The sequence below is a fragment of the Labrus mixtus genome, chromosome 1 (assembly GCF_963584025.1).
Source record: "Labrus mixtus chromosome 1, fLabMix1.1, whole genome shotgun sequence".
Classification (NCBI taxonomy): domain Eukaryota; kingdom Metazoa; phylum Chordata; class Actinopteri; order Labriformes; family Labridae; genus Labrus; species Labrus mixtus.
This window is the reverse complement of record NC_083612.1, coordinates 238,613-253,612: the sequence shown is the minus strand read 5'-3', so window position 1 is coordinate 253,612 and position 15,000 is coordinate 238,613. Positions and strand designations below refer to the sequence as shown.

General features: G+C 44.8%; 1 protein-coding gene across 1 annotated transcript in view; it reads right to left on the bottom strand.

Moving 5' to 3' along the window:
• Positions 1–14,159: 14,159 nt before the first annotated feature.
• LOC132984589 (solute carrier organic anion transporter family member 3A1-like) overlaps positions 14,160–15,000 on the bottom strand; it is a 48,509-nt gene continuing 47,668 nt past the window's right edge. Inside the window, exon 10 of the mRNA XM_061054692.1 lies at positions 14,160–14,893. Coding sequence (XP_060910675.1) covers positions 14,517–14,893 — 377 coding nt within the window. The 3' untranslated portion in view covers positions 14,160–14,516. The remainder of the gene's footprint in view (positions 14,894–15,000) is intronic.

Below are 15,000 nucleotides of genomic sequence, written 5' to 3'. Positions count from 1 at the left end.
TACAAAAAGCAGGTAAAAGACCTTACTCATTGTTATGTTACAAAAAGCAGGTAAAAGACCTTACTTATTGCTATGTTACAAAAAGCAGGTAAAAGACCTTACTCATTGTTATGTTACAAAAAGCAGGTAAAAGACCTTACTTATTGCTATGTTACAAAAAGCAGGTAAAAGACCTTACTCATTGTTATGTTACAAAAAGCAGGTAAAAGACCTTACTTATTGCTATGTTACAAAAAGCAGGTAAAAGACCTTACTCATTGTTATGTTACAAAAAGCAGGTAAAAGACCTTACTCATTGTTATGTTACAAAAAGCAGGTAAAAGACCTTACTTATTGCTATGTTACAAAAAGCAGGTAAAAGACCTTACTCATTGCTATGTTACAAAGATCCGGTCTATCCATCATGAGCACTTTAGCAAAGCAGCAAAAGTTACAGTGGTAAGAAAAAACTGCCTTATTAAAAGGCAGAAATCTTCGGCCGGATCCCCGGCTCATGACGAAACAGTCTTCACAGGCCTAGACTGCGCCGGGCTTGGAAAGGGATAGGGGGAGAGATGGGATAAGATGCAGGAAGAGGGATAGACAGCAAGGGGGTGGGGGGAGGTAGACCGTCCATCAGCAATCCGGTGGGGAGGGGAGGGGGTGGGGGGGGTTGTTCTGGCAGGCCGTCAACCGACGATCTTGAGGAGCCTAAGAGAGCTCCCAGGAAAGTAGGTGGTTAGTGACTGAGATTTATAGATAGATACATGCAGTAATATGATGTACTGTATATGCACAGAGAGAGAGAGAGAGAGAGAGAGAGAGAGAGAGGAGCTCAGGGTGCCAGTTCCCCCGGTAGTCTAAGCCTATAGCAGCATAACTAAGAGCTGGTCTACACCAGCACCAGCCCTAACTATAAGATTTATCAAAAAGGAAAGTTTTAAGTCTATTCTTAGAAATACAGACTGTGTCTGCCTCCCGGACCCCGGCTGGAAGGCGGTTCCAGAGGAGAGGAGCCCGATAACTGAAGGCTTTACCTCCCATAGTACACTTAGAGACTGTAGGTACCACTAGCAGGCCTGATAACTGAAGGTTTTACCCCCCATAGTACACTTAGAGACTGTAGGTACCACTAGTAGGCCTGATAACTGAAGGTTTTACCTCCCATAGTACACTTAGAGACTGTAGGTACCACTAGTAGGCCTGATAACTGAAGGTTTTACCCCCCATAGTACACTTGGAGACTGTAGGTACCACCAGCAGGCCTGCATTCTGGGACCGCAACGCTCTCGAGGGACAGTACGGCACTAGTAGCTCCTTAAGATAAGATGGTGCCTGGCCATTTAGAGCTTTGTAGGTGAGAAGAAGGATCTTGAATTCTATTCTAGACTGTATAGGGAGCCAGTGCAATCAGTATTAAACTAAAATAAATTAGAGCAATCTCAAATACCATAGCACAAAAATGAATCAAAATAAATACAACATTATGAGAAAACCTTCAATTAAATGCAAAAATAAGTTAAGAACAGAGAATGCCACAATATAGGATAGGATAATACTTTATTGAGCCCCAGAGGGGAAATTCGAGCGTTGCAGCAGCACAGACAAGAAAGCTCAAAATACACATTAAACAGAAGAGATAAAATAAATAAAAATAAAAACAGGGGGTATATACAAGTACAAAATGAATGAAGTTAACTATGTATGGAATTGAGACAGTATTTACAGAGAATGACAAGATAAAGTGACAAGTGATGATTAAAGTGACTTGGTATGATAAATAGTAAAGTAATGTAAAGAGAAGAGAAGAGAGGCAGGGTTGTACCACAGTAATGCAGAGTGCAGTTATAATATGATATGGCTTGTAAAACATTAGAGCTTGGGTACTCTTCAATTTTCACAAGTTAGTGCAAAATAACCAGCTCAACAGCTATAACACCACTTGGTATGACAGATAGTCTATAACATACACGTCAGAGGTTATAAGAGAGGAAGCCTGTCTACAGTCTCTGACTTTAGGCAGGCCCTGTGACACGTGACGATATTACCACTCGCACTGAACGCTCTCTCTGATGGCGAGCTTGTGGCGGGGACACAGAGATACTTTTTTGCTAGGTTACTGAGCCGAGGATAGTTGGCCTCATGATCTTTCCACCATCTGAGTGGATCAGTGTCACTATCAGGTAGCCTGACAGTTCTTCAGCTCTCTCTGTGTCTTGGTGTGTGTCTGGACTGGCTGCTTGAAGAAGCTTCCAAGGCTTCGTTTGTCCCGTTTAGCTGCTGGGGTTGCTTCCTCTGTGGTGGCAGCTGCATCACATTGTGATGTGGTGGGCAGTTCAGGGAGCAAAGCCTCTGAGGTAACTCTCTCTTTCAGTTCCTCAATCTTGCTCTCTGGGACATATGTGCTTCTGATCCTGGGATCTATGAATGAGGCCATATTCAGTAACTCCTGGGTAGCAGGGTCATCATATTTCTCCTTCAGGGAGTCTATAATTTCCCTTTTAATTGACCCTGTTAGCTCGGTGTCATCTTGTTTGGGTGCCAGGAGGTCACTCTCAAACAGGTGCAGAAGTGACTTCACGTAAGACACATAGGCCTCAGCAGAGAGAGGATCTGTGAACACCAGGAGAGGCCCAAGGACCTTGTTTATGGACTAAGACGTGGATATCCTGCCAAGACAAAATGAGATGTCTTGCTTTTTTGTCTGCAGAGAGAACCTGTGTGATCGCCTTCTCTTGTTGCAGCACTCTCTGTATCATTTTGGCCCGTGACCCCCATCTGGTAGAGGATTCACTGACCAGTGTGTGTTGAGGTAGGCTTAGATCCTTCTGAGCTGCAGCCAAATCTCTTCTGCGCTTCCAGCTAAACGACAAACTAGCAACCAACTTCTTGCACACACCAACGGCCCTGTCGACCCGAGGATCCTGCATGCTCCTCTCTGGATGAAGAAACACAATTTGAAACACATTTAATTAAACACAATCAGAATACAAATGTATGAATACTGAGGTCTATGTTTAGGTTATTCTAAATTATTGTGTATATACTATTTCAAAAGTTCCTTTTGTTTTCCTATTTACATTTTTGCTCATTTTGTGAGGTTTGAATGATAGACTATATATACAATTCTAAACTAAAATTATATTAAAAAGCATGAACAATAATTGCTACAATACACATAAGAGTTAAAACAATGATGTAGATGTTTCCCCTATGTGTGTACTCAGTTTTGCTTGTGTGTTTTAGTGTGTGTTTGTGTGTGTGTGTGTGTGTGTGTGTGTGTGTTTGTGTGAGTGAAAGATGCAGCCTGTGCCCAAAACATTGTAGTCTTTTCCATCCGTTTATGGCAATTGCCACAACAACATCGCTGCCATTATCTGTGGTGATGCAGACCTGATTCTCCTCGTCCAGCTTCCACGAATTTAAGGCATCTTTAAATCCTTGCGCAATCGTCTCGCCAGTATGACCTTCGGGTGCATAGCTTGTCTGCAAACACGTACTTTTCAGCTCCCAGTCTTGGAGGTAGTGAACAGCGAGGCTCAAATACGGTTGTATTGTGCGACTACTCCACAGGTCGGTGGTTTATTGTAAAGTTTAGGCAATGCTTCCTCTGCAAAATGTTTCCTACTGGGCAACTCGTATCTGGGATCCAATGTTTTCATCAGCTTTCTGAATCCCTCTTTTTCCCCTGTATGAACAGGAATCATGTCGTTGGCTGTATCGAAGGTGATTGTTGACGTTACATCCATGTGGAGCTCGTCCTCTCATAACGGGAGGAGCTCCACATGGATCCTGTTAGTGATGTTTGTTTTGTTACAGGGTTAGGGTACCCTAACATGTATCGTACTCGATGACGTGCTTCATCTTCAGGTGATTGAAGAGATTTGTAGTGTTGCCTGTCTTCGTCGATGTTTGTTCCGTATCATTTTGTCTGTAGCCGATCCTTTTACAAATGACACGTTACGTGCCCTTTTTTTGGAACTATTTCCGAGTCGCTCGCATCTCTCTTCTCCATGTTGGTCGCTTACAGGCGCTACAGTGGTGGAGTCTCCGCCCCTTTGTCTGTGCGCAACAAGCGCTGCCACGGAAATCTCGTGTAGCAACGAAATCTCGCGAGAAAAATTTAGTTTAGAAAATAAAATCGATGTTCCCCTTTCCATATCAAGCGTTAATAAAATATCAATCGAATCGAGCTTCACGATATATCACCCAGCACTAGCATGAGGTGGATTTCATGCACTCAGTGTGCAGTGCTAACGCAGCGCTAACGCAGCACTAACAGAGCCGTCATGGTGAAGAATAAAGATCCTCATTAGGAGCCATACAGAGCCTACTTAACCTTTGACCTCTCTCAGACTTCAACTCATTATGTGGCACGAGATTAACCCACATACCAGGAAATGATCCCACTCAACTGTGGAGACAGTCTCTACCATCCAATGAGCCGGACCTGTTCTTTAAAGGTCAGAGGTCACTGCTGAGTTTCATGAGATACGATACGTTGAGAAAACGTCCTCTGCACTGACGTCAAAGTCACACAGTGCGTTTTGTAAACAGCAGAATGGCACGCAGATGGAAACCAGGCCTCAGGTGTATAAACAGGAAGTGAGGTCACAGTATAATTATATATTCTAAAGTTATAAATCAAACTATGTTATAGTAGGCGGGGGAGGATGCTGGTGACACACTGCTGTTGGACCGTTCTGATGGTGGTGCGTTCAAAGAAGAGTCTGAAGTCCCCCCGTCCCCCCCAGGTTTGCACCTGGGGGGGACGGGGGGGCAGGGGGGCTGAAGGAGCTGCCCGTCTCCCACAGCTCGTCATGGAGAAGGTTTAGAGGAGTTCTTCAGGATGGCGTCCTCTCAGCCACGTCTCCAAGCCGTCTAGTTCAACCACAGAGCGAGCTTTCCTCAGCAGCGTGTTCAGCCTGCTGGCCTCACCGAGCTCGCCCCCCACCTGCACGCCACAGCAAAGACGAGTGGACTGACAGAAGACATCCTGCTCGCACCCTTCCTGTAGACACTAGAGGATGATAAACTGACGTCCATGTTTCATACATTAAGTGATTATATTTATTTATATAAACTACTAAATTAATTCAATCTGAGTGAGATCACTTTTTAAAATGTAGAAGAACAGAAAACACTCTTTGAATAAATCTGGTTTATGATTCAAACATTTCTGAGCAGAATTCTGAAGAAGAGTCCTTTTTGTCCTTTCCCAGTGACCTCCAGTGGGATGACGTTCCCATGATGCTAAATGTCATTTACTAAAGTGTTTCTTCTTCCTCCCCGGCACTGAAACTGTCAGAGTCAGACTGAGAACACTGTGAGGATTTGGTGCTTCCAGGAAGTTTCTTTGTCCTTAAATCTGTTGATGGGTTAGCGTCTGCAGCGAGGTGATGCTGGGACACTGTGATGTGCTGCGTGCTACATCGCTTCAGACGGCTGTGCAAAGGCCAGGAGGGACACAGACGCTCGGCGGCTTATCTGAACCTCACAGAAAGTGAAAAACACACGGGTCTTTTCTGGTGCATGTCAAGGTCAGGAGGCACAAATGACTTAGATCAGGAGCGACTGTCTGCAGACACTTTGCACAGAGGCTGGTGGGAGGCAGGTTGCCTGAAAACACACATTCTGATGTTTGTTAGTTTTCATTTGGTGTGCCATGTCTCTCTGCAGTTAACTAGTTTCTTCATTCTAACAGTAACTCACTCAACAAACGTCAGTAAAGAAAACACATTCAGCCTCCCCGTCCCGTCTTCTGATTGATCATTCTACTATTCATAGAAGCCAAATTCATCATTCCAATTTGTCAAGGTGCCGAAGTGCTGAGTTAACGATGTGCGAGGAGAAGAGGAGACTGTTTAGACTCATCTGAGGTTTCCTCTTCCTCACCTCACGAGCTTCAGCGGGCTGCAGGAGCCGCTCGGCACCATGGGTAATTAGTGTGATGAATGCATGAGCAGGACAAACAGAGGCAGTCCCCTGTCTCTCTGTGCTGTGGAGGCTCAGGGGTAATGGATGATTCTGCAACAGGACAATCCCTCAAACAACAGAACCTCTACTGAATATACAGAAAACTAGTTCTCCTCCTGCTTTAAGTGTTTAAAGGCTCACTGACGGACACAGACACTTTTATTTCACATGATTTTAGAAGTCTTTTTTCACCTCCTGCAGACTGAAAAGGAATGATGTGAGAGCATAAATATAGATTTAGGTTTTTCATACTTCCCCTCTGTGGGATTGTTCTCCTTGTAGAGACGTCACTGCTCAAATGATGGATCACATTATTAGATTAGAAGAGAGCAAAGACAGGCAGCCTCTGGATTTGCAATTCACGCTGCCTCTTTTGTATATGGACGTCTTCAGCATGAGGGGGATAATTGGCCCGTTGTCACTGAGTCACAGATTGTTTTTTTTTAACAATGTGGGGAACCTTGTAATAAATCAGGTCAGGTGTCAGAGCCATGTCAGCAGGAGAGGCATTAGTCAAATATGCAGAATAATTCTTGAGCCTACGATGTAAAGAGGAATACATCATCATTTATCTGAAGTCCAGATGGGTCTAATTCTTCTAACAAATGAAGGGCGTATGGAGATACGAAGGTCTGGCTCTCTGTGCAGGACCAGCTAATGGCCTGTGATACTCTGTGACTTTTCAACCCACTGTGACAGTGAATCATACACGCCACATAAGGCTGAAGCCATGTCATCCGTGTAGCGGAAGCTGAATCTGTGGAGTGCCACAGACAGGTAATCCATCGCTGTATCAGGAGAAAAAAACACAAGTTGAGTGAATTGTTTGGATAGCAGGCAGGCCCGGGGCTAACAGAGCGTGAAAGACAGGCGAGGTCGTGGAAAGGTTATTTCTGGGTCCAGGAGGTGAGACTTTGGGGATGCAGACACGTCAGTCCTGCAGAGTCCTCGGGTCAATGTGAAGACAAGTGGAAGACACATTTCTCTGTCAGCACGCAGAGAGCCTGCACGGGTTCAGGCTTTTGTCGTGAAGTCCCAAGTCATTGAGTCAATAGCCAAGGAACATGACACAACCTCTCAGAGTCACTCGGCATCAAGCGGAACAGGGAATGGCATGCTTTCCATTTCATTGCACCGCGGCCCCGCCAAGACCCCGTCTGCACTCGAGAAACAGGAGAGCTCTCAGGCCGCCGCGGACACGGACCCGGCTCCCTGAGAGCAGACCGACAAGGTGATCCACCGGTCAATCCATAACCCCGACTATCATCCCCTGAGGCGGTTGTAGCATGGCGGGGCTGCGGTGGGGATAACCACGGGGCCGCGATGACAGGAAATGAGATCATGGCAAAGCACAAGCACATCTCGATTAAACTGATGTCAGGATTTATCTTCTTGTGTCAGTGCGTTTAGACGGAGGGGAGAAAAAGTGACCTTTCATTTTCATCTGACCAGATAACGCCCGTCATAAGCATCGCGCCACATGTCATCCTTACACTGCGTCATATCGTGTGCCATGGAAACATTTATTACACTCAAAGTTAGAGTCTGTGTTTATGGATCGTATCATTTTGGGGGATAAATTCCACTTTCTTTTTCTCCTGAGCCAAGACTGAGGGCTTATTCTGGATGTGTAGGGTTTAGGGTTCATTCTGGATGTGTAGGGTTTAGGGTTCATTCTGGATGTGTAGGGTTTAGGGTTCATTCTGGATGTGTAGGGTTAATGGTTCATTCTGGATGTGTAGGGTTAATGGTTCATTCTGGATGTGTAGGGTTTAGGGTTCATTCTGGATGTGTAGGGTTTAGGGTTCATTCTGGATGTGTAGGGTTTAGGGTTCATTCTGGATGTGTAGGGTTTAGGGTTCATTCTGGATGTGTAGGGTTTAGGGTTCATTCTGGATGTGTAGGGTTAATGGTTCATTCTGGATGTGTAGGGTTAATGGTTCATTCTGGATGTGTAGGGTTAATGGTTCATTCTGGATGTGTAGGGTTAATGGTTCATTCTGGATGTGCAGGGTTAATGGTTCATTCTGGATGTGTAGGGTTAATGGTTCATTCTGGATGTGTAGGGTTAATGGTTGATTCTGGATGTGTAGGGTTAATGGTTGATTCTGGATGTGTAGGGTTAATGGTTCATTCTGGATGTGTAGGGTTAATGGTTCATTCTGGATGTGCAGGGTTAATGGTTCATTCTGGATGTGCAGGGTTAATGGTTCATTCTGGATGTGTAGGGTTAATGGTTCATTCTGGATGTGTAGGGTTAATGGTTCATTCTGGATGTGCAGGGTTAATGGTTGATTCTGGATGTGCAGGGTTAATGGTTGATTCTGGATGTGTAGGGTTTAGGGTGTATGTGCAAGGTTTAGGGTTCTGATTCTGGATGTGTGCGGTGAGGGTTCGGGTTATGAGTGTTTGACAGATGTGTTTCTCTCACCGATGGTTTGTTTGTGGTCCAACAAGCAAATATTTAGAAACGTTTGAACTGCTTTCCTTTGGATCTGTGGATTGAAGTTGGTCGACCCAAAAACTTTTCCAAACAACTGTGTAAATCCATGAGATTTGTTTCAGACATGTGCGCCCCCTTCAGGATGACTTGGAGCCGTTTTATCTGGTTGTTGAGAATATTTTGTAAGAATCTCCCCTTTCCCACTGCTTCAGCTGACCTTGGAGTTTAGTGCTCGTTATTTAGTGTAACAAAGTTAAAAATGTTTAACTATAATGATGAACAAACATCACCTGCTTCATGTCTTTCTCATCGTCAGCATGCAGGCGTGCTACGCTAACAACATGCTAAAGGGCTGGGCTAACCCTAACCCTGAACACAAATAAATCACATGACCTTTCAGCTTTTTATGGAGATAAACGAGGAGCTCTTTTCACCTCATGATGACGCAGCGCAGAGAAGAGATGAAACGATATCAAACTTTGTCCGGTTTGGATCCTGATGTTCCTCTTCTTACAGCGTCGCTAACACGTCTCTCTCCTCACCACATTATCATGAACTCATGGGTCACTTCTCCAGTCGTTCACACCATGTGGAGACGTACTTTAAACATTATAATGGACGGACTGGGGGGTCACCAGGGTGGCCTTGGCCCCACTCGAATTCTGATTGGCCACCCCAGGTGCCACTCCCAAATCCTTCATCAACTGTTTGGGCTGCTGATGGCTGTTAATGCATTTTAATGTGGCACATTTTAAGTATTTAAACATAAACACGAGTTTGAAAAAAAGTGATTAATCACAGCCTCTAATGTGATTAATGAAGTTAGAATCTGAAAAAATAATGAATCCGTGCGGGGAACCAACATCTGACTGAATTTATGAATATTAAGTTTGAGTGACTTCAGATGACATCATGGCAGCAGGTTGAGAAAGAGTCAGGCAGTCAGACGTCATGTTAAAAACAAAAATAGTATATTTAATGTATTTACAATAAACATACAATCATGTATTCTTTTTCAAGAAATCAAGAGAACATAAAGCTTTTCAATATAAAGTCATATCATTGAAAGAAAGTGGAACTCAACCCAAAGAAGCTAGAGAGCGTATCTAAAAAATCTGAATCAATGCTTTGAAAATATAGGTGATATTTTTCTTATTTCAATGCCCTTTATCTGTTCAGAGATCCTCCTGCAGAGAGCCACGAAACCAAACAGTGAATACCACCCAGACATGAGCAGACACCGGCGCTATCGCTGTTAGCACGCCGTTTCACTTCAAAGGCAACATGCTGCCCAAAGGCTCAAACCAAAGAAGATCTACACACATATGAAGAGTCTGCCTCCAAAACGTCCACCATCTTTTACAACAAGGGACTCTCAGTAAGAAATAACAGCAATCACATCCTGGTCGCTGAAGCCTCTGAATGATGAACTGCTGTTTTTACCCCGACGTGTCGCATTCTGGAAGCGAACTCTTCATATGTGAAGTCTCTAAATATCTGCTATAAAAGTCAACCTGCTGTCACCACAAGGCAAGGTCATCGTCACAAGAGAAGAATGAGAGAAAGAGGACGTACAAAAACATCGATGCTCCAAAGGTTGTTTTTCTCATCACAAGGCAAAACAGTCCTGTCGCCACCGGTGAATGCAAGGTCGAGCGTCGGACACACCTACAATATGTCGGCTTCTTCTTGGTGACAGTCGAAGGTTGCTCAGGTCGATATGGCGCAAAGTCTCCGGGCTTCATATCCAGGCACAGAAGTGTCTCGCCTGTACAATGTTCTCAGCTCTGCCCCGGATGGAGAGAGACTCTAAATGAGACGATACCTTCACTAGTAGAAAAGTCCTACGTATTAACAATTATTACATCCTAAATTATTCGCTTGTCTAGACCCATGTACAGTATTTTATAGGCATTATGTTTGGGGGACACTTTAGTATGATGAAAGTAAGTGGAGGGATATCACAGAAAGGCTACATACAGCTGGAGGATCCGAACACTTCTATGGTGTCACTTTGGCACTTGTATGGCACTATTATGTACAGAGGAGTCAGCACTATGACACACTGGACGGTACAGTGATCAAAGACAGCGCCACCTGTTGGCGGTTTGTGGAGGAGGAGATGGTGTCTGGCTGGTAATGTTGGTTAACGCCCTCCTCCCCGTATTCAAGCTTTTTTTTGTTAACTGTTTGTACATCCCGGGCCGTCCTGAAAGGAGACCAGCCCGTTTCATATTTTTTTTTAGAAATTCAAGTCTCACCTCAAGTCTGGGTTTAAACTCTGTTAGTTCACATGAGACCAGACCAGGCTTTGGTTTAGTCCGGTCTGGTTCAGCATAGCTCCATGTTGAGGTCCTGTCCCCGCTGGCTGTTTTTATGATTCTCATTAGGATTGATGGTGCTAAAGAGCCACCAGTGTAAAGTTCTAATTCTAAACTACACCAGTTCAATGAAGAGCTGAACTAAATAGATCTTTAAACTCGAGTAGGTCCAAGGCAACGTCCACCGTTTGCACAAAAGAAAGAAAAGGACTCATAAACATGAGCAGCAGCATCAAATGAAAGTCAATCATGGAACTCGTTAAACGATGTCGGGAGACTTCCACTAACTCAGAACATTTCAGGAAGTAACCTCAGTCGGAGAGTCAGATCAGAAGGTCCATACCAAAACTTTGAATATGAAGCAACAACAAGCGACTGGTTAGCTTCAACACAGTCTCAGTGACGTCACCCATGGGTGTCCTGGGTCCCAAAGATGGAACTGCCAATTTCCACATAGGCCGTGTGTGCAGCGGTCTGTTTACACCCACTCATGTGACAATTTGTCAGTTTGCTGCGTTTCTAACACGCTCCAATTCTATTTCAATGGAGCCCGCTGCAAGCACGCATTAAGCTGGAATAGATGGACCCAGACAGGAAGTCAGGCAAGGAAACGCACAGAGCATCTGGATAGGTAGAAACTGTGGGTAAGAGGCAAAGAGTTGGAGTAGAGCCGCGCTTTTGACCTCCTGACAAACAGGGACAACAAACCTGTCAGTCAACTTAGCCACGCCCCTTATGATGCTTAACTATGAGTGACTCTTAGCCTTAATTCAATAAAAACAAAGGTTATAAAAACGTTGCAGGAGGGACAACCTGACTTATACTTAAAAGGTCGACTGCAGGACTATTGTTTGCTCCATGTCATCAAGATCAAGAACTGAATTTATAAGCTTTAGATGTGTTTGTTTAGATTATTTCATTTCTGGAAAGAGCCTCTTTCCAGTCTGTATGCTAAGCTAAGCTAAGCTAACCAGCATGGAACCAGTTACCTACATGACTTTGGTATCAATCTTCTCGTTTGACTCTCGGCATGAACGTGAAGAGGTTTATTTTCCACATTGTTCTTCTTGTCATTCCTCACATCCCAACATCAAAAGGAAAACATGTTGTAGACGTGACATCTATTAGCATGTTGAGTGGCAAGAAAAAAGGCAATATTTTTGATGCAAAACATTTGAAATACTTACAAAGTAAGCCAGAAAAAGAACAATAAATTCACGGTATAAACGGGATATGTCAGAAATCTGAATCCCATAGAATCAGGAGATCAAATCTGTGTTGAGACAACCACTGCAGTGTGAGTGATTCTGAGTCAGCCCAGGTTTGCTCAAAAACTGTCAACATCACAATGCAGTATGCATTATAAAGCCCGCCCATGGTCGTTAACTTGAGTTAAATTTGTATTTAACAATCACCACAGAGTCGGTGCAGCTCAGTGACATACTGAACATTTCTTTGTTATCAATGCATGCATTACCAGCATGCTTTGAAATGAACTAATTCTGGCCGGACACTGGGAGTCATGCTATGCTGTGTCTGCTGACAGCTAGCCCTCCACCGTGTCCGTTTCTCTCCTCACATGCCTTCACACTGACACTCAGTCTGCTGTAACTGAACCTGTGAGGGCCTCCACCTGTTTTGGCCCCACTGCGCACATACGTGTTCTCTGGAGAGTCCCCTGCTTGTTATTTATCATGTTGCTACGTTGTCCATGCATTGCTGCTGCAGGGAGCGTCCCCGAGAGGAGAGGAACATCAGCAAGTCAATTACTGTCTCCATTTGCTGTAGAAGGGAGGTTTCTGTTTCTGGCACAATTGTAGTGTTGGTTTGGTCAAATCAGTGGAACTAGAGAAAGTCATGATGTGTCACAGTCCGTCCACCTGTTTCTGTCCAGATAGTTAAAGATGGCCGACCTAACTCCTTTAACCTCTCTCATGTAGCTGCTTTCACACGTGCACAAAACTCCTGAAAGAGGTTTTTGTGGTGAGCGTCATGTGTGAACACAACAGGATATAATCAGGAGAATTCACCTGGAGCCAGTGGGAGGGGATGGTGACCTTTATTCCCTGTGATCGCTGCACGACCATAGACTGTCTGCACGCCACCTCTACCATCTCTGTGCTCTAATCAACCTGCTGCTGCATGTTTCCTGGTCTCCAGTTTATTCTTCTCCACTCTTTAGTTCACACTGAGATTCTGATGAAAGAATCCGAACCCTAACCCAGGAGCAGTCGTCCTGAAGTGATCTAGAAACTTTCAGGAGTGCAGATGTGTGAAAACAGCTAGTCGTATCGGATGAGTAAAATAATTCAACTTCAAAGAGAAAAGGCAACAAGAAAGATAAATAACAGTTCTGTGGCTCTGAATCTATAAAAAACAGTCCCAGAACATTACCCAGCATTCATAGCAAAGCTTCGCTTGACAGACACAGTAAAGGGATATTTAACACGTCAGCTCGTCTTCATCTTCAATAAACGTCCCAGAGAGTTCATGAGGAGGATCAAACAGATCTTTGTTCAACATGAGAGATCCTGAACAAACACTTTCTTTTAGATATCCACCAATGAGGTGATGACGTTTTCTTTCCCTTCCTACCTTTACCTTTTGATATTCTGACTCTGTAACACGGGTTAGGGTTGCTCTGACTTCGCTCCTCGTGTGGCGTGCAAACATTCAGGTTTTATGTCAGCATGTTCACGTGACGTCCAGCTCTGGGTGGGAAGCTAAAAGGAGTGAGAACGTCCTGCTGCTGTGATCCAGGTTTGAATCATTAGCTTTCAAACGCTTCCTTTGTGAAAATCAAAAAAAATCTGTGAAGTTTGATATCTCATAAAGTAACGTTAGCTTAAACACTTTCCCAGTTAGCATGTCTCATTCAGATCGGATATCTAACGGGAGAGACAGGACAGTGAGGTGAGCCTGAAATCAGAGAAAGGCAGAGTGGGAACCACATTTCAGATTTGAACCACGTTGGGGCGTGCAAACTAACCACTAGGCCAGCGGCGCCCCAGCTAACGGTAATTTAAGCTAGCCAATGTTTAATGCAGGGGGTAGATGGTGTGATGAAGGTCGGAGATCTTCTTGTTTTTTAAACTCACATTTGACGTCATGAATGTGATCGATCTCGTGTTACTGGACGAGTCCTCTAGAGGGCGCAACAGAGACCCTAACCATGTGGTGCAGACGAGGTTACTCGTCACTGCCCCCTGCTGCTCAGACTGTATCTTGATTTCACTTTGTAGACCTGCACAGCTGAGAAGCAGCATTTCCATGGCAACAGGAGGAGGAGCTAAAAGCAGGTATATCTCTATCCTATGGAGGGCTAAAAAGTTATCAAATATTTTAGATTACTTGAAACTCACGACCTGGACCGCAGCAGAACGGCGAGTTTCCCACCGTAGACCTGGCGTCAAAGGAACAAATGTCACCGTGTGAGTCAGGATCAAGTCTGAGTGAGGGACCGCTGCTCCGACCTCAACCATCAGGGGGCAGGGCCTAATCCTCAGGTGTGAGCCGGAGCCTCCCTGATCTAGAATCATAAATATCCAACATGTCTGACGTTTATAATTCCAGGTCGTCTCTGACTGAGAGCGAGCAGACGTTCAGAGGATGACCTCTGACCTCTGAACAGTTTCATTCTGATATCTGGACCTGAGAACGACTCATTGGATAAAATGAACTGTGATAATGAAATAACCTGTGGTGATGAATCTAAACTCTTTCTGTGGGAGAATCTGTATTTAAGGAGAGAACATTCTTTCAAAGCCAGCGGGTCACTCGTCACTCGTCACTCGTCACTATAAAACCGACTCCATGTTGTCACACATCTCGTGCTCCTCCAGGTTGTAAATGAACTTTGTCCTGTTGGCCGGGTTCTGGCTGATCTCTTTGCCCAGATTGTCCAGAGTCACGTTGGAGGCGAAGAGTTCGGTGGGCGTTAGATACCCCTCGCTGTTCTTGATGTACTTCCTGTAGTTCTTCCTCAAACACTGCCACGTGGTGGCGTACAGGACGAAGGCGGACGTCTTGAGGACGATGGCGATGCTGACGTAAAGGTGCCTGTAGGCCACGTTGTCGTACAGCATGCAGGCGCCCTTCTCCCCGCACACCGTGCTCCAGAACAGACAGGTTGAGTCGATGCCCATCCCGAAGATCAGAGGGGGGGGATGAAGCCTGGAGGAGGGGGGGGGGGGGACAGACAGCAGGTCAAAAGGTCAAAAAGTACACCAGTTTGTTTTCAGGAAAGAGAGAGATGGAGAGAGAGAGACAGAGAGAGAGAGA